General features: G+C 36.1%; 2 protein-coding genes across 4 annotated transcripts in view; one reads left to right on the top strand and one right to left on the bottom strand.

Annotated features, from left to right (window-relative positions):
* Positions 1-1,308: 1,308 nt before the first annotated feature.
* Positions 1,309-8,563, top strand: LOC127437432 (transgelin-3-like). 2 transcript variants are annotated; one of them, XM_051692354.1, is made up of 5 exons: positions 1,309-1,467; positions 3,900-4,122; positions 4,532-4,706; positions 5,667-5,769; positions 6,880-8,563. In XM_051692354.1, the coding sequence occupies exons 2-5, from the start codon at positions 3,943-3,945 to the stop codon at positions 7,061-7,063; spliced, it is 642 nt and encodes a 213-aa protein (XP_051548314.1). In that variant the 5' UTR covers positions 1,309-1,467; positions 3,900-3,942; the 3' UTR covers positions 7,064-8,563. The 2 variants fall into 2 exon arrangements, with proteins under 2 accessions (XP_051548314.1, XP_051548306.1); XM_051692346.1 differs by having other exon boundaries at positions 3,897-4,122.
* Positions 8,564-10,186: 1,623 nt separating this feature from the next.
* The window catches only part of LOC127437199 (uncharacterized), a 43,745-nt gene continuing 35,901 nt past the window's right edge, over positions 10,187-18,030 (bottom strand). For both annotated transcript variants that reach the window (XM_051691987.1, XM_051691979.1), the window contains exons 16-19: positions 16,602-16,689; positions 14,588-14,717; positions 12,304-12,425; positions 10,187-10,512 (exon numbers count right to left, since the gene is read on the bottom strand). In XM_051691987.1, coding sequence (XP_051547947.1) covers positions 10,462-10,512; positions 12,304-12,425; positions 14,588-14,717; positions 16,602-16,689 — 391 coding nt within the window. In that variant the 3' untranslated portion in view covers positions 10,187-10,461. The remainder of the gene's footprint in view (positions 10,513-12,303; positions 12,426-14,587; positions 14,718-16,601; positions 16,690-18,030) is intronic.

The following is an 18,030-nucleotide window of genomic DNA, read 5'->3' as shown; positions in this document are numbered from 1 at the left end:
GTTCGAGTGGGCAAAGAAACACAGACATTGGACAACAGATAATTGGAAAAGAATGTTATGGATCTTAACTCCATTGAGTTTTTGTGGGATCAGCTAGACTGTAAGGTGCATGAGAAGTGCCCGACAAGACAGCCACATCTATGGCAAGTGCTACAGGAAGCGTGGGGTGAAATGTCACCTGAGTTTCTGGACAAACTGACAGCTAGAAACTGCCAAGTATCTGCAAAGCTGTCATTGCTGCACGTGGAGGATTTTCCGATGATAACTCTTTGAAGTCGTTTAAGAAGTTCTGAATGTTTTTTCAAATTGTAATAGTAATTTTTCACATTATTAATGTCCTGAATGCCACTTTAGTGAATAAAAGTACCAATTTCTTTCCATAAGAGCAAAATTAATTCCAGTCTTTTGGCCGCAAGTGTGTGTGTATGTATATATATATATATATATATATATATATATATATATATATATATACATACATATATATATATATATATATATATATATATATATATATATATATATATATATATATATATATATATATATATATACATACATTCATACATACATACTGTACTTGAGGTATAATGAGAATGTGAATTAACAGGAAATGGTACACCTTTGGCTAAAGTGGTTATTTCTAAGTATTTATTATTTAACCCTAAAAAGGGCAAGCATATAGGGCCCATATAATACATTTTAACATTTGTTTCTACCGTATTGCTTTTATTTTCAATTTTATAGCTTGTAGAAATCATGAAAATAACAATGAAAAGATTTGGCGTTTGCCTCGAGGTCAACGGCCTACTTTTAAATATAGATTAGGCCTATGAGTTGACTGATGCCAGACTTCATATACAAAATCGCCTGTCCTCAGTTGCACGGACCCCGCTTTTCAGTATTTTTCACCAAAAATTGACCGACTCACTCATTGCTTCTCTCCCCAGCCTTTTAAATGATACAAAAACCTAGGCTTAACCAAATCTGCCTGTATTAAAAGTTTTTGCATATGACATTTTGTTCCGTATTTTCGTCGTCAAACACGTCGGGCTCTTTAGCTCCGCTGAATAGGCCTACTATTACACCCTGAGAGCAGAAAACGTCATTTCACCAGTGAACTTATATCATGCTGCATATTCATCATGGCCTATTTTTTACGTATGCAGTCTGATGCTCTCATCCATGTACGTTTAAAGGGCTTCAACGCCTTTGCTGGCTCGCAGCGTCACTCGTGTCGCATATTGCATTCTGTCAAGCCAATGATGAGCGCAATCTTCAATTTACAGTTCCCAGTCCAGTCCTCTGAGTGAGGAGGCGTGATGCTTTGGCTTGGGTACATCTATGAAATGACGGATGCTGAGCTGAGCTGTGTCCCACCCCCTCGCCCCACACGGATGCTCTTGCATGGTGTCAACAGACGGACATTACACGGACGAGAAAAACAACAAACAGCATCAATCGCTAGTAAGTATGTGCACGATGCCTCACTGGGATGAATTATATTTAACAATTAGTTACACAGTAGCGCGTAATGTGCTATATAAGAATACGAGTGTAGCCTACTTCGCGCAGTTTAATGCGTATATTTAATATTTTGTTGTTGGAACAACAATCCTGATATAAACGCAGGTTATTATAGTATATTTAACATTGTAATAACACGTAATAACATGATGACTAGGAAAGTGTTGCGTGCCAATCCGTGGAGGGGAAAGCGTGCAGCAATATTTTGTCAGGTGGTCAAAATAAAACGATGCCATTACTGCCTAATTTCAGGATTTCTTATGATTTCATTTGAAACGGTTTAAGTTGAACTTTAAATATATATATATATATATATATATTTCTCACCTTAGGCCTAAAGTAGGGGAGGCTACAACGTTGGTTGGCAACTTGGCCAAGACTTAATTTCTGGTAATTTTGTCATTATTTTCACAAAAGTGTAACACCACTCTATGTTTACCTTCTTGACCTTCACTGATGAATTTTGTCAGGGAATTTGTATGTTAAAATCTGTTAGGGTGAAGACAACTTTCCATTTTCTTTAAGTCAAAACAAAATTTAACCCCTCTTCAAAAAATGTTTTAGAAATAATTTTGTGAAAGATTTGAAATATATATTAATTTGAGTTAATAGTGAGTGGTGGTATCAGTTATATTTTGATAGAAGATTTGTAAGACTGCATGATAAGGTATGCTAGCTGATTAGCATAATTTACAAAGGGGTTGTTAATTGGCTTTTGGGTTAGTTAGCACATAAAAAAGAATAGTACAAAAATCAATAAAGAACAATTTATAGCCTTCCTACAGTTACCAACTTAATCCCTCTACATACACACATTTATAACAAAATAATGTGTACTACTACTACTAGGTTCAAGCTAACAAGCAAATTATACAATTAGATTATATGTTTTATGTTTGATTGTTATGTGAAATGTTTATGTAAAATGGTTTATATTTTCAAGAGTTTACATAAGTAAAAATTGTTTATGTTAATTCCAAATCATAAATTAATAATACATTATAGATAATCATTACTCATAGTAGCGATATATAACAAACAACACTGTCAACTCTGTGACAGCCAACTCCAACATGGAGCTGGTTTGCAAAAAATGCACAGCATAATTTTAATAATTAATGAATAAGAGGCAAAAAATATTTGTTGACATTGCATTTATTTTTTACCTAAGAACTTTCATCTGCATCTACTGTATTTGGGGTATCTTGACATTTGTTCCACCAGAGATATTCAAGAAAAAATTTAAAGTGTGCCAACCAACCCCGATCTCCCATAACTAGCCGTAACAAGCACAGAGGGACCACGACAGGGGGAGATGTATGATGTCCCTCTTACATTCAGATTACTGGTCAACCAATTAGATTTTTTCAATGGTTGATTTTTAAACTATTACCTCCCCCATCCCAATCTTTTCCTTTTTTTTTAAATTTTTTTTATGGACTTTTGGCTTTTTACTGGGATAGGGAAAGTAAAGAGGTGGCAGGAAATGAGAGGGCAAAGAGTAGGAATAGGATCGGGAAAGGACCTCATGACCAAGGACTCGGAACTCGGGTCACCCGCAATGCATCAGCACCACATGTCATGAGCTTAGCCTGCTAGGCTACGCACCCCCCCATCCATCCATCCATCCATCCATCCATCCATCCATCCATCCATCCATCCATCCATCCATCCATCCATCCATCCATCCCTCCCTCCCTCCCACTCTTAAATATGGTTGCAGCCTTTCAAAGTCCTATGAGTAGTTTTTTTTATATACTAATCCAAAGCACCATTTCAACCCTCTTAATGTTTGTAATTCATTTTTTTTTTATTCATATGGCCCAATAAAATGAATGGTGATAAAGGGGGACATGCAAACTGGCTAATATTCTGATGAAAACAAACAAAACAAAAATAAAAATTAAGGTTTTATTTATTAAAAAAAGAAAAAAAAAGAAATGTTTGTTAATGTGTAATGCAAAAACAAACAAACAGAGTCAATATTGATAAAAAAGTGAAAAAATTCTGTATCCTGTAAGTTATGGGGACATACATGCTACACAAGTCTATGACTATATTTTATGTTTTAGCAAAATAATAATAATAATAACAGGGTAATAGAATGTAAATGTAATGAAAGAGAATATTGCAAGAATATATGGGCTAAACATGTAGGATGCTTCAGCAAATTCTTTAATTTGTTTTACATAGGTCATATGCATGTGTGGTTGTGTGTTTGTATGAAATTATGTTGGCATCAAGGATGAAAAACACACTGATCAACCATTAATCTGAATTTTGGGTGAAGTGTCCCCCTTCATGTCTATGGTGGTTACAGCCCTGGCTGTCTTGAATACAGAATGGTGCTGTGTGTGTTTATACCCTAGCAGTTCAGATCATCTCTGGTGTAGGTGTTGATGACTAAGTGCTGCCATGGCAAACAGGGGGCCAAGCTATGGGCTCAGCCGTGAAGTCCAAGAGAAGATTGAGCAGAAGTATGATGCTGAGCTGGAGGCTCGGCTGGTGGAGTGGATCCTGGTCCAGTGTGGAGGCGACCTGGAGCGACCGGAACCTGGCAAACAAAACTTCCAGAAATGGTTGATGAATGGAACAGTACGTGTTGAATGTTGAATTGAAATTGTTTTGTATCATTTTATTTGGTTTAATTGTTAAAAATAAGAACGATAGAAAATATTGAAACGATCATAATGAAACGATAGTAGTTTGTCTACATAGTACATTAAATTCTCTTTTCAAAATATCAAGAAAAATTTGAATATTCATGAAATGACCCCTTTGAAACTAAAATACAGCTGTGAGATATGGAGTTCTTGGTTAAGTCACCTGGATAAATGGCATTATTGAGAATCTGGCAGAATGGACTCAATGATTTTTGCATGCTTTCGGATATGCTGTCAGAGGATATTTTCTGGCACATGTAGATAAAGATGCTTGTTCTAACTCTGCATTCTAGATGCATTTTAAATAATATGCCTCCCTTCCTTCCCTCTCCTCACCCCAGATTCTGTGTCATCTCATCAACAGTCTTTATCCCAGTGGAATGGAGCCTGTTAAGAAAATTATAGAAAGTAAAATGGTCTTTAAACAAATGGAGACGATTTCTCAGTTCTTGCAGGCTGCTGAAGAATATGGAGTCACCAGAGGAGATATATTCCAAACCGTTGATCTTTGGGAAGGTAACACACACAAACACACAGACAGACATTATAGAAACACATTTAACCCATTTCCCACATTACATTTGTGAATGAAATTTAGTTTGAATTTTTAAGGTCTAAAAAGAGTTGCTGATGAATTTTACACAGTTGAAATGAAAGTGCAGACTGTCTTGATTTCATGTGTACATTTTTACACGAGTGGTGCAAATAGTCACATGACCAGAGCCTTTTAATTCCGCTTTGCCCCTCTAAAAGATGGTGTTCGTCTGAAAGCTCCATTAAAGGAAGAAAAACCTGTCATAATACACATACAACTACCATATTTGGTACATATAATGTTTAAAGGGTCTATTATTAATTTATTAATAAGACTGTCTGACTCATATACAGTGTATTATGCTCACAGGACAAGTAAACATGTAAATCATCGTGTAAACATTTAACAGTTGTGACCAGTGAAAACACAGAGCCTCATTTTCGAATCAGTTACTCATTGACTCACATTATACAACTGCAGATTTCAGAGTATATATGAATAAATGAAATAATCTTAAAACTAAAAAAGAAATATGCAGTTATTCTTCATAATTTCCTTTTCTCCCAATTGCCAAAAAATTTATATTGATATACCGTATATGGGCCATTGTACCGAACTAGTTCAAACTACAGTCCCACAATAAAAATAACTATACAAAACAATTTAGAATTTAGATATCGGATAGTTCATAAGAATATGTTATGATCTATTTAAACCCAATGCATTAATTGACATAATAACAAGTTAAATATATACAACATCATAATTTAGAGAGTACTTTTATTAGGAAGTGGCTGTCCCAAACCCTAACTCCTAAATTTCAACTTCAACTCCCCCCGCCCCATGGTGGCTGTGGTATGAAAGATGTGTTGGTCATTTGGTCAGGTTGTATTGTGTCACAGCAATCATGTTTCTTTAAGACATTTTGGTGTGTATTTAAGGAAAGGACATGGCTGCAGTCCAGAGAACACTGATGGCTTTGGGAAGTGAAGCTCTCACAAAGGATGACGGTCATTACCGTGGAAACAAAGACTGGTTCCATAGGTGAGCTGGACAAATGAGGGTGTTACTCTAAGGCCAGGTATACACTGATATATTTTCGATTGAAAATGCTTTGATTTCGGTACTTTAATGCCTCTCATCAACATTGTAAACTTTGGAAAACGCTCTCTAGTAGCACATACTTTGGAAAACAATATCATTAGGAAATGGAAAACGTTTTCAACTGAAAATGTATTAGTGTGGACGTGGCTCAGGGCCGTTTCTAGCTATAAGCAGCTTTACATATATATATATATATATATATATATATATATATATATATATATATATATATATACTAAAAGCTGCAAGACTCAGGCAGCTGTTATGGCTCAATTAGACAGTTATAGGGGCCCCCTTGTGGCCCGAGAGGGAAGGGAGAATGTAACTGCAAGGAGAGAGTTGTAGCTAACTGTGACAGGCACGTGCACCTACAAAGTCAGGGTGGTGGTCTTGGGGGCCTCCATATGCTCAGAAACGGCCCTGACGTGGCTGTATATGGTTGGTTAGACAGTCTCTTCCTGTTTAAGTAGCGGTTCTTGGCCAAAATAAACTGGTCGACCAGACTCTTGATAGTCAAAAGTCTGTTGCTGCGAGACTAATCAAATCAAATACAGCTACACCCTCTTATATATCTGTGACGAGGAGGAGGGCGTGGCCGAGCCGTGAGGGTGCACGGCCAGCGCTGAATCAGCTGATCAGCAGGAGAGCGAGATAAAGGGGAGCCGGAGGCGCCAGTTCGAAAGAGAGAGTGTCACACGCGGCCGCGCTGCACGTGTGTCTCTGTTCATTTATGCTTTATGTTGTTTTAATTTCATTTTTATCAGTAAACCTTCATGTTGACTGTTCAGCCGGTTCCCACCTCCTCCTTGCCCATCCTTATACTGTTACAGACATACATGCAGCATGGCCACGTGCATCTCTCTCTCTCTCTCTCGAACTGGCGCCTCCGGCTCCCCTTTACCTCGCTCTCCCACTGATCAGCTGATTCAGTGCTGACTGTGCACCCTCACGGCCCGGCCACGCCCTCCTCCTCGTCACAGTATCCTATTAGCTCAATATTTTTACAACCCATTATTGCACTCTCTGTAAAAAATGTTTTATGTGTTTTAGGAAAGCAAAGGGAAACAAGAGGGAATTTTCAGAGGAGCAGCTGCGTCAAGGCCGTAGTCTTATTGGCTTCCAGATGCGAAGCAATCGAGGAGCATCACAGTCTGGCATGACTGGGTACGGCACCCCACGTCAAATCATGCGGTATGACTCTCCTCGGCATAATGGAGATCAAAGCAATCCCTAAATACAACACTGTTTGGTATAATTTAAAAACTCTATTGGAGATGAAACGTCAGTTGTTGAAGGACATATGTGTGTATATATACAGTGCTGTGAGAAATTATGTACACCCCATGAACAGTTTTCTCCTTTTTCAACATATGTGGGCATGTCAATACTGGAGCTTTATTTAGACCGTATTGATGAGTGAAGGTGATCATTTAACCAAAAATAAACAATGAAAATTTGACTGAAATATTTTATTAATCAAAACCATCTACAGGAATTCAGTTGTCGTCTGTGGAAAAACAAAAACAAATAAGCAAACCCCTACATGTAGTAGCTGGCATTTCCCCTTTAGCAGAAATAACTTATTGTAGTTTCTTACAATTGTCTGGTAGTATTTTACATAGGAATTCTTTTCCCTTTTTTTTTTTTAAATCCTTCCATTTCTTTCTTAGCCATTAATTGCTTGTTTTGGGTCATTATCATGTTCAAAGGTCCACTTATGGTTACCAAGCATTCTTTGGTATATTGTGGAATTCAGTCGATGTTATGGTGTAAGTTTGCTGGACCCTTAAGCAGCAAAACAAGGTTGTTTTTCTCAAATGCAGTTTGGTTTTCGCCAAACATGTGGCCATATTTTCATATTTGTATTAGGTGCAGGGTTATGAGCTACAACTGTGTGCTACGTCTTATCCAGTTTTCATGAGTGAGTGTGCTAAAAGTGCAAAGAGCATTTGTCGTGCCAGGGCAACATGCAACTGTGCATGGGTGGGCGTGGGACCTGATTCTAATTTTTGGCACTTCTAGTATAGTGATACAATAAATGTAGGGGTGTACTAACTCTTTTTTTTTTAACACAAGACATGGGCATCTCTGTTTAAGCTGTAAACATTTTTCCTGAATGAACAGTCAAGTGTTGTTTGTTAAATGATATTGCCTTTTACAGTATATGTTCTAGTATGTTGGGGAAAAATACACTTGTCATAGGGTGTACTTGCCTTTTCGAAGCCCTGTATACAGTGGACTATGGCTGCTTATTCCAACCCTAGATTACTCATTTTACAGTGTTATTCCTTCACCCACAGCGCACCAGTGTCCAAAACTAAAGTTCACAATACACTATTAAAAACTGAAAAACCCTTTGACTTAGTTATTCCTAATGAATTGTGGATTTTTCTTAATGTGTAGCCTTTTAAGAATGGTAAGCTGACTAACAGGCATTTCTTGAAGGCCTAATGTTGAGTCGTGCTTCCTGTACAATAGGAATGTTCTAAAAAAAGTTTTATTTTTATCCAGAAACCATTTAGAACCATTGTGTTTTGAGGAGTCATATTAAAGGAAAAGTTCACCTCAAAATAAAATTGCCATTATTTGTTACCTTTATGTCATTCCAAACCCTGTACTTATTTTCAGAATTTTCTTTTATGGTTGAACTATTCCTTTAAAGGGACAGTTCACCCAAAAATAAAAATATCTCCACTCTGTAGGTCCATACAATGCAAGTGAATTGTGATCAGACCTTTGTAGCTCCAAAAATCCCATAAAGGAAACATAAAATTAATCAATATGACTCCAGTGTTTAAATCCATATCTTCTGGAGCAAAATGACATGTGTGGGTGAGAAATAGAACAATATTTAAAAAAGGACTTAAATTTTGATCTGTTTGTCACCCACACCTATTATATTGCTTCTGAAGAGATGCATTTAACCACTGGAGTCATCTGTATTACTTCTATGTATCCTTTATGTGATTTTTGGAGCTTCAAAGGTCTGATCACCATTCACTTGCATTGTATGGACCTTCAGAGCAGAGGTATTCTTCTAAAAATTTTCATTTGTGTTCTGAAAAATAGAGAAAGTCATACACATCTGGGATGGCATGAGGGTGAGTAAATGATGAGAGAATTCTCATTTTTGGGTGAACTATCCCTTTAATATTCAAATCTCATAGTGCTAAAAACCACAGTGACCCTAGTCTCATTGTATGTTGTTGAGGTAATACAGTTTGCAACCAAATGTTTTTGGCTACTATTATTGATGCTTATTTGCTCCCTATAAAGATACTTTACAGTAACCTGCTACAAGAATGACGCAGCTGCAAACTAGCTGACTCAGGCCATTCAATAAAATGTCATTGTAGTGCATATTTTTGTGATGTTACAACAGAGAACTGATGCCATATGTTCATGTGATATGAGAAAAGAAACTATTTAAGATGCTGTATAATCATGTAAAATTCAGTTGTGGTATTTATGAAATGTCAATTAAAATGCATCTATTTTTAACTTCTTTTATGTATTAACTAACATTCATGTGCTAATAATACTTTATGATTGTATTATAGATTATTACACCATTATTTACTGTAAAGTTTAATGTATGTACCTACATATTTTCTGACAATCAAAACACTTTTCAAATTTTACAATTGGATAATAGGTCAAATTGTTTTGCTAAATTCAGTAGTACATTGTGTTTTTTAAATGCAGCTCATTTATTTCTTTGAAAAATGGAATAGAGTCTTCATCATAAATGTTCATTTATTACCACAGTTTATGATTTATACCTTGTTTTAAACATTGATGTTTTTATTTTCATTTTATTAATTTGTTTTAGTGGATTTGTTTCATGGTTAAATGTTCAGGGTTTCAATTATTTAGATTTAATGGAATGTAATACCATTTCACTTTCATTTTGACAACATGGTTTGGCTGCTTTGAAAATTAACTGGAGCCAATACTGTGTGGTTTAACCATTTAAGATGGTAATCGACATTATGATGTCAGAGTTAGACAAGCACTGACAAACACTGACACACATGTTTGCATATACATCTGAATGGGGACATACCATAGACTTGTATTGTTTTTATTTAAAGATAATTAGAATTACTACAGACTAACCCTAACTCACACCCTACCTGTAAAAGAACATATAAATACGAAAAAGTATTCTTACTAATCATTTTTTCAAATGAGCATTAGCTCACTTTTGGAGACTCCAAATTATAGCACAGTGCATATGCATGTTCACACGTGCACACAAACTGTATTTCATTACAAACCATGACCACTGAAGAGTCTTGCATAATTTCTTATGGTAAACTGATACACAGATGAGAGTAAACATGCTTCACCGAAATCATTTTTAAACAAAGTTGAATTTATTTCAAGAGCTTACTGCAACGCTGCCATTCAGCTAACATTTCGTTGTTTACTGATACACATCCAAACCATTACAACAACTTCACAAGTTTGTCCACACGTGCCTCTCTCATTCTCATGTTGCTTTAAAAAACAAAACATCTGAACAGTAAAATTATGAAACTAACTGGAAAGTAACTGAAATGAAAAATTAAAATTAATGAGTCAAAGGTACAATGTTTTTGTCATCCTCATGTTCACGTTTTCATTCGCTCAACCATCTGGGTGTCCATCAGTGTCCTCCACCACTTCACCATGTTCCTGCTGCAAATCAAATCAAGATGCAAGCTTATCCACAAAACCAGGATATGTTTATGTCTAGTCTATATGCAGTGTACACATATATACATATATACAGTGCATTCATAGAGTATTCAGACCCCTTCATTTTTTTTCACATTTTATGTTGCAGCCTTTTGCTAAAATGCTTTAAAATATTTAATTTTTTCACATCAATCTACACTCTATACCCCATAATGAGAAAGCAAAAAGCAAACAAGCAAAACAAAAAAAAAAAAAAAAAAAGATTTTTGATAACTTTAGCAAAGTTAGCAAATTTATTAAAAAGAAAAAACTGAAATATCACATTGGCATAAGTATTCAGAGCCTTAACTCAGTACTTAGTTGAAGCACCTTTGGCAGAGATTACAGCCTCAGGTCTTTTTTGGATATGATGCGACAAGCTTTGCACACCTGGATTTGGGGATTTTCTGCCATTCATCTCTGCAGATCCTCTCAATCTCTGTCAGGTTGGATGGGGACTGTCAGTGGACAGCCATTTTTAGGTATCTCCAGAGATGTTCGATTGGGTTCAAGTCTGGGCTCTGCCTGGGCCACTCAAGGACATTCACAGAGTTGTCCCTAAGACACACTTGCGTTGTCTTGGCTGTGTGCTTAGGGTCATTGTCCTGTTGGAAGGTGAACCTTTGGCCCAGTCTGAGGTCCTTTTGCTGCATTCCCCCAGTCCCTGCTGCTGAAAACCACCCCCACAGCATGATGCTATCACCACCATGCTTCACCGTTGGGATGGTACTGCGCAGGTGATGAGCGGTGCCTGGTTTCCTCCAGGCATGATGCTGGAACTGAGGCCAAACAGTTCAATCTTCATTTCATCAGACAAGACAATCTTGTTTCTCACAGTCTGAGAGTCCTTTAGGTGCTTTATTTGCAAAAAAAAAAAAAAAAAAAAAAACAATTGTAGCCTGCCCTAGATCTTGCCTTGACACTATCCTGTCTCTGAGCTCTGCAGGCAGTTCCTTTGACTTCATGGCTTGGTTTTTGCTCTGATATGCATTTTCAGCTGTGAGATCTTATATAGACAGGTGTGTGCCTTTCCAAATCATGTCCAGTCAATTGAATTTGCCACAGGTGGACTCCAATGAAAGTGCAGAAACATCTCAAAGATGATCCAGAGAAATGGGATGCACCTGAGCCATATTTCAAGTGTCATAGCAAAGGGTCTGAATACTTGTCAATTTGATATTTCAGTTTTTTTTATTTTTATAAATTTACTTTACAGAAAGTGTAAACAATAGACTGTAAACAAAAGACTTTAAATAAAAACATGTACTGTAAGTACCAAAAGACTACGGAGGTGTGTGTGTGTCAAGGATAAGAATAGTGATTGACTGTTTCTCCCCCTAAACATTTTTTTGTTGCATAACAAGAATACATTGGCCAAGCAGAATATATCAAGTTACTCAAATACATACAACCCAAAAAAACAATAATTCTGCCACCTTTTACTCACCATTAATATTTTCAGATAATAATGGCCTGAATTTAAGCATTTCTCACACAAACATATTGTATGGCTGCAGAAGACTTGGAACATAGCACACAAATTGTCTTTTATCCTCAACAAAAACAAACAAATAAACAAAAAATCCAGGTTTTAAACAATAAGAGGGTGAGTAACCCATGACAACATTTCCATTTTTGTGTAAACTAGCCCTTTAATTGACTGTAATTGCAAAGATGCTGCTCTGTAGCAGTAGCTATTGCAGTTTATTTCTTGTTCTAGCTCTAATTTATCTTTTAACTCTATTCCAGTACCTTCAGGTTGTTGTAGTGCTCAAGGCTGCAGCAGTGCTCTGATTTCGCTCTCTTCTCATTGCTGTAGAATATGTTACACAGCTTGCAAAAGAAGCCAGTTACTGGGATGACATATTTCACACCTGAAATGAGGCAGATGGATATTTTGTAAGATTTGAGCTTATTAAAATCCATTTAATTAGCAAATCATTCCATACCATTTACTTATTTTTAACAAAGAAAGACACATAAATATACATTTACAGACTTTCTCTTTCAAAAAAAATAAAAAAATAAAAAAAATAATATATATATATATATATATATATATATATATATATATATATATATATAAATAAATTAAGGTATAATGCACAGTAAGCCGGTCGTTATCACAAAATAAACCTCAGCTGGGTGATCAGGACATGAAGCGGAGGGGTCTTCAACCCTAATGGGTTGCATTAACGACAGTGCTAGTCAGTATGCCATTTGTAGAGATTCATTAGAAGAATTGGCTCTTAAGTCATTTGTTAGTGAATTGAACTTCACTTGTCATCAATGTTCCATCTAACTTGAACTACATTTAACCACAGTAAAAATGGATAATATGCTATTATGCTATTGAACAAGCTCCTTTATTTAGAAGTTAAATATTAAATGTAAATATAAACATAAAATAAAAACAATGGCATGTTGCCTTAGTGTTTCTCAAGTAAGTAAACACTGCTTCATGTTTTTTATAATTCAGGTAAACAATAGTCTAAGTATTAAGTACACTAAGAACATAGTAGGCTAATAATAACAAATAAACAGAGCATTCAGTGGCTTTCTTTTCAATATTGTTGTTTGATTAATATTAACAACGTAATAGGCAGCGGCAGATCAATTAGGCTGCATTAGTGCGTTTACACTGCAAAGTCTTATGCACAGGTATTTTTACATACCCGATTTGTTACACCTGTTTGCAGTCATGTAAGACATAAACAACCGTTTATGTTTATCACTCGCGGTACAGGCATTGATCATGAAGCACATTTAACTGTTCAGGTACACAGACACATTTACGCATTCACCAATAGCGCTCGCGCCTCACAGTAAATACAGTATGTGTATGTGATGTTTAACGACTCGAGAATTTCCACCTTGTTTACACAAAAAAAAATTCACTCAAAGCTTTAGCTCCATATTGGAAAAAATTAACATACCTATGGACTCCAGTTGAAACACTGAGCATGCATTTAGCGTTGATTTAAAGGGATACTTCACTCAAAAATGAAAATTCTCTTATTTACTCTCCCTCATGCCATCCCAGATTTGTAAGACTTTCTTTCTTCAGCAGAACACATTTGAAGATGTTTAGAAAAATATCTCAGCTCTGTAGGTCCATACAATGCAAGTGAATGGTGATCAGACCTTTGTAGCTCCAAAAATCACAAAGAAAACATAAAAGTAATACACATGACTGAAAAAATCCATATCTTAAGTGATATAATAGCTGTGGGTGAGAAAACGGATCAAAATGTAAGTCCTTTTTTAATCTAAATCTACACTTTAACTAAACAGACACCACATGTTACTTTCAGATGTAAAAGAGATTTAGAGGTAAAAAGGACTTAAATATTGTTCTGTTTCTCACCCACACCTGTTATATTGCTTCTAGAGATGTGGATTTAACCACTGGATGTCGTATGGATTACTTCTATGTTTTCTTTATGTGATTTCTGGAGCTACAAAGTTCTGATAACCATTCACTTGCATTGTATGGACCTACAGAGCTCAGATATTCTTCTAAAAATCTTAATTTGTGTTCTGCTGAAGAAAGAAAGTCAAACACATCTGGGATGCCATGAGGGGGAGTAAATGATGAGAGAATTTTCATTTTTTGTTGAACTATCCCTTTAAGAAAATCTCTAGGTTTTCCCAAACATCTGAGTGTGCCATCTGCACAAAGTTTTTTTCTGTCTGTGTGAGAAGAACATCAGAAGTGCGAGGCCACGCAGGCAGGCAGCTTAGAGGGAACATCGTTTGCCATGCTGTATGTCTGTTTGTGAGCGCAGTCAGCAAACACAACTCAGTCAAAAAACTTTTTTGCCTTCATCTCATCGCATTAAATTCAGAATGCAAGCTCACAACTGGGGTGAAATATATTTTCTTTTGCTGAGGCGTTGGAGATTCAGTAGCAGCGGGGCATGTGAATGAGCCTCCAGTATAAGTAGTTCCTGTAGTTCAATTGGTAGAGCTTGGTGCTAGCAGCGCCAAGGTCAAGTATTTGATATCCTGGGAACAAAGTGTGTGAATGTCTTACCCACACTGTGGTCAGGTTGGTAAGGGCCCAGAGGGGTTTTGTCCTGATCATCAGTAGCTTCTGAATCTGGTCTTTCACAAACTGGATCCCCACACACACCTTCAAAATCTGGTAATGAGCTGTGGTGGTTCTACAAACACAAAAATATTGTAAGAGATGAATCAGAGTTCCCACTCACTTTGACAAATCAATTTCCAAGACAATCATTTTCATAATTTTTCCAATGTTTTGTGATTACTAGATAAGGACTTTTAATATAATTTTATAAAGACTGCACCCACAAAGAGGTATTTCTAGCTGACGAGCGTAACTAAAAAAAATTATGTTCACTATTAAAATGTCCATGACTTTTTCAGGCCTGGAAATCACAATGTAAAAATTCTATTAAAAAGATAGGTATTAAAGCAATAAGTTACCTTTAACATACCTATTAAAGCATTACAGTGATTTTACAACAGTTAAGGGGTTTTTCTTAGGGCAGCAGCTCAGCTGTTAAATGCTATTTGCACCCCGGTTTTGCACATCAAATGAAATACTAACATACAGTAAAGCTGCATCACTACAGCATGTTTATTGTGTTTATTTAAAGTCCCAGAAACCCTACACACCCCCTACCCCTAAACCTAACCCTAACCTTCCTTTACAAAAATTAAGCATGGTTTTACTACAGTAAACATACTGTAGTATCACCATGGTATTTTGAAGTAAAATCATAGTAACCTTAAAATAAAAAAATGGTTACAATATTAACCCCATATTACTGTAGTAACACCATGGTTGACTGCATTAAAACTGCTGCTTCTGCCATAAAACATGGTTACTACAATATTACTATAGTAAAACCATGGTAAATTTTAACCGGATAAAACCTTCCTCTAAACTCCCCGACCTTCACAGTGACAAAACCACAGCAAGGAAATCAACCTTTATTTTAATTTGTATTCATTATCATAAATAGTATTAACCTCCTGAGACCTGAGCACGATATAAACATGCAAAAAAATAAAAAATAAAATAATATTTAGAGCAAATATTTTTCCTAAAATGTATGTCCTTATAAGTTGTGAAATTGTAAATAGTTCCAAGCTATAAAAAGTCCCCCTTTTTTTTTTTTAAATCAAACTGTTTATTATGTTTCCAGGAGTGTTGGTTATTCATGTTTGAGAAATGTTACAGACATTACAGCTGATTTTCTATAAAGTTGCTTTGGAACAATGTGCATTGGGATAAGCACAAATAAAAAAACTATACAAATGAAAATAATTTTACTTGATTTGACTTGTTATACTTTTTTTTTTTTTTTTCTCTACTTTGGCAACAAAATCTCAGTGTTCTCTCTTTGTCAAACTAACAAGTGATAGCCAGTGTTGAAGCATTTTACCAATCAAAAATTTGCATAATTCATTCTGATCCAAGTAATGGCAAGCATCGTCCCATCGCTGCCAACAATATTAAAATAAAATTTAGCATAATCAGTTCTGAATCTAAGTACTGATTACCATATTCCCATGTCTGCCAACCATGTTGAGTGGTCCAAACATCATCTGCAGCCTGAAACTAAACTTTTGGTTGGATATTATTAGTGAATGCATGTGGAGGCATAGAAAAGCTATAGGATGCTCCCATGCTCCATAGCATATAGCAAAGACAAAACACAACATCCACACAGGAGGATGTGGGGTGGCACGAGGTGAAAGGAAATATGAAGGGTGGAGGCAGTTAACAGGGTGGGAAAAACTCGGGCAAAAGGGGAAAATTGAACTCGGGTCATCCGTACATGAAAAACACATCCATAGCGTCCTTACACACAATGCCACTGATGCGACACATGGGGCCACAGTTTGTCTTTAATTTCAGTGTTTCTACCAGACTATCTGAGTGCAAATATCCACCGTGTGTGGCAGCTGCTATTTGCACCTAGTGCAAATAGTCACTCTGTTTTCTTAGGCAAGACACAAAGCTGTGGTTATATCACTAAGGCAACGTTCATCTCCTTTGTGCCACTCTTGGTTACCTGGTCCTTTTCTGTCCTTTTTGGGCTCTTAGGTTTTTTTGCCTCCTTTTTGAATTCTTTCACCTCATTGTTGTCCTTAGGGTGTTTCCTACAATAACAGAGCAAAGACAGAAGAGTTCACTACAGACAGAAAATAACACCAATTTTTGATTACATCTTCACTGGCTGTCACAAGTCACATGCACATTCACGCAACAGAAAGGCATCATGAGATTCCATTTAGATTGGGTTCCTGAAAATAAACTCTAGACTCTAGTCAGTCCGATTCATGGACGAATCATTTAGATTGGTTTTGAAAACCCGACTGTTAACTGAAAAGATAAGACTCAAAAGAATGATTCGTTCACACTGTTCGCAAATCGGACATTATTACTTCTTTCATGTTCTTTAAAGGGATAGTTCATCCAAAAATGAAGATTCTCTCATCATTTACTCACTCTCCTACAATCCCAGATGTGTATGACTTTCTTTCTTCAGAAGAACACAAAGATTTTTAGAAGAACATTTCATCTCTTTAGGTCCATACAATGCAAGTCAATGGTGATCAGACCTTTGAAGCTCAAAAAAATCACAAAGGCAGCATAAAAGTAATCTATAAGACTCCAGTGTTTTAATCCATAGCTTCAGAAGCGATATAATAAATTTGGGGGTGAACAGATAAAAATGTAAGTCCTTTTTTCCTATAAATCTCCACTTTCACTTTTACATCTGAAAAGTCACATGTGGTTCCTGTTTAGTTTCACTTTCACATCTGAAGGCGATAGTGGAGATTTAGAGTGAAAAAGGACTTAAATATTGTTCTGTTTCTCACCCACACCAATTATATCGCTTCTGAAGATATGGATTTAACCACTGGAGTCTTATGGATTACTTTTATGATGCCTTTGTGATTTTTGGAGCTACAAAGGTCTGATCACCATTCACTTGCATTATATGGACCTACAGAGCTCAGATTTTTTCTAAAAATCTTTTGTGTTCTGGTAAAGAAAGAAAGTCATACACATCTGGGATGGCATGAGGGTGAGTAAATGATAAGTTAATTTTCATTTTTGGGTAAACTATCCCTTTAATGAATGCGTCAAGAAGAGCTAGGGTGGATGTCTTCAGTGAAGATCTTCAGTAAATAACAAATATTGATTTTGGATTGTTTATCAGACAAGCTTTCATATGGCTTCAGAAGAGTACATACAGTGCATTCAGACCCCTTCATTTGTTCACATTTTGCTATGTTGCAGCCTTATGCTAAAATGTTTTTAATTATTTTTTTCACATCAATCTACACTCCATACCCCATAGATTGATGTGAAAAATTAAAATAAAGCATTTTAGCATAAGGCTGCAACATAACAAAATGTGAAAAAATGAAAGGGTCTGAATACTTACTGAATGCACTGTTAAGGGTTCCCACCAGTTTTGACAGATGAAATCC

Source organism: Myxocyprinus asiaticus, chromosome 4 (genome assembly GCF_019703515.2).
Source record: "Myxocyprinus asiaticus isolate MX2 ecotype Aquarium Trade chromosome 4, UBuf_Myxa_2, whole genome shotgun sequence".
Classification (NCBI taxonomy): Eukaryota; Metazoa; Chordata; class Actinopteri; order Cypriniformes; family Catostomidae; genus Myxocyprinus; species Myxocyprinus asiaticus.
This window is presented reverse-complemented; position numbering and strand designations above follow the sequence as displayed.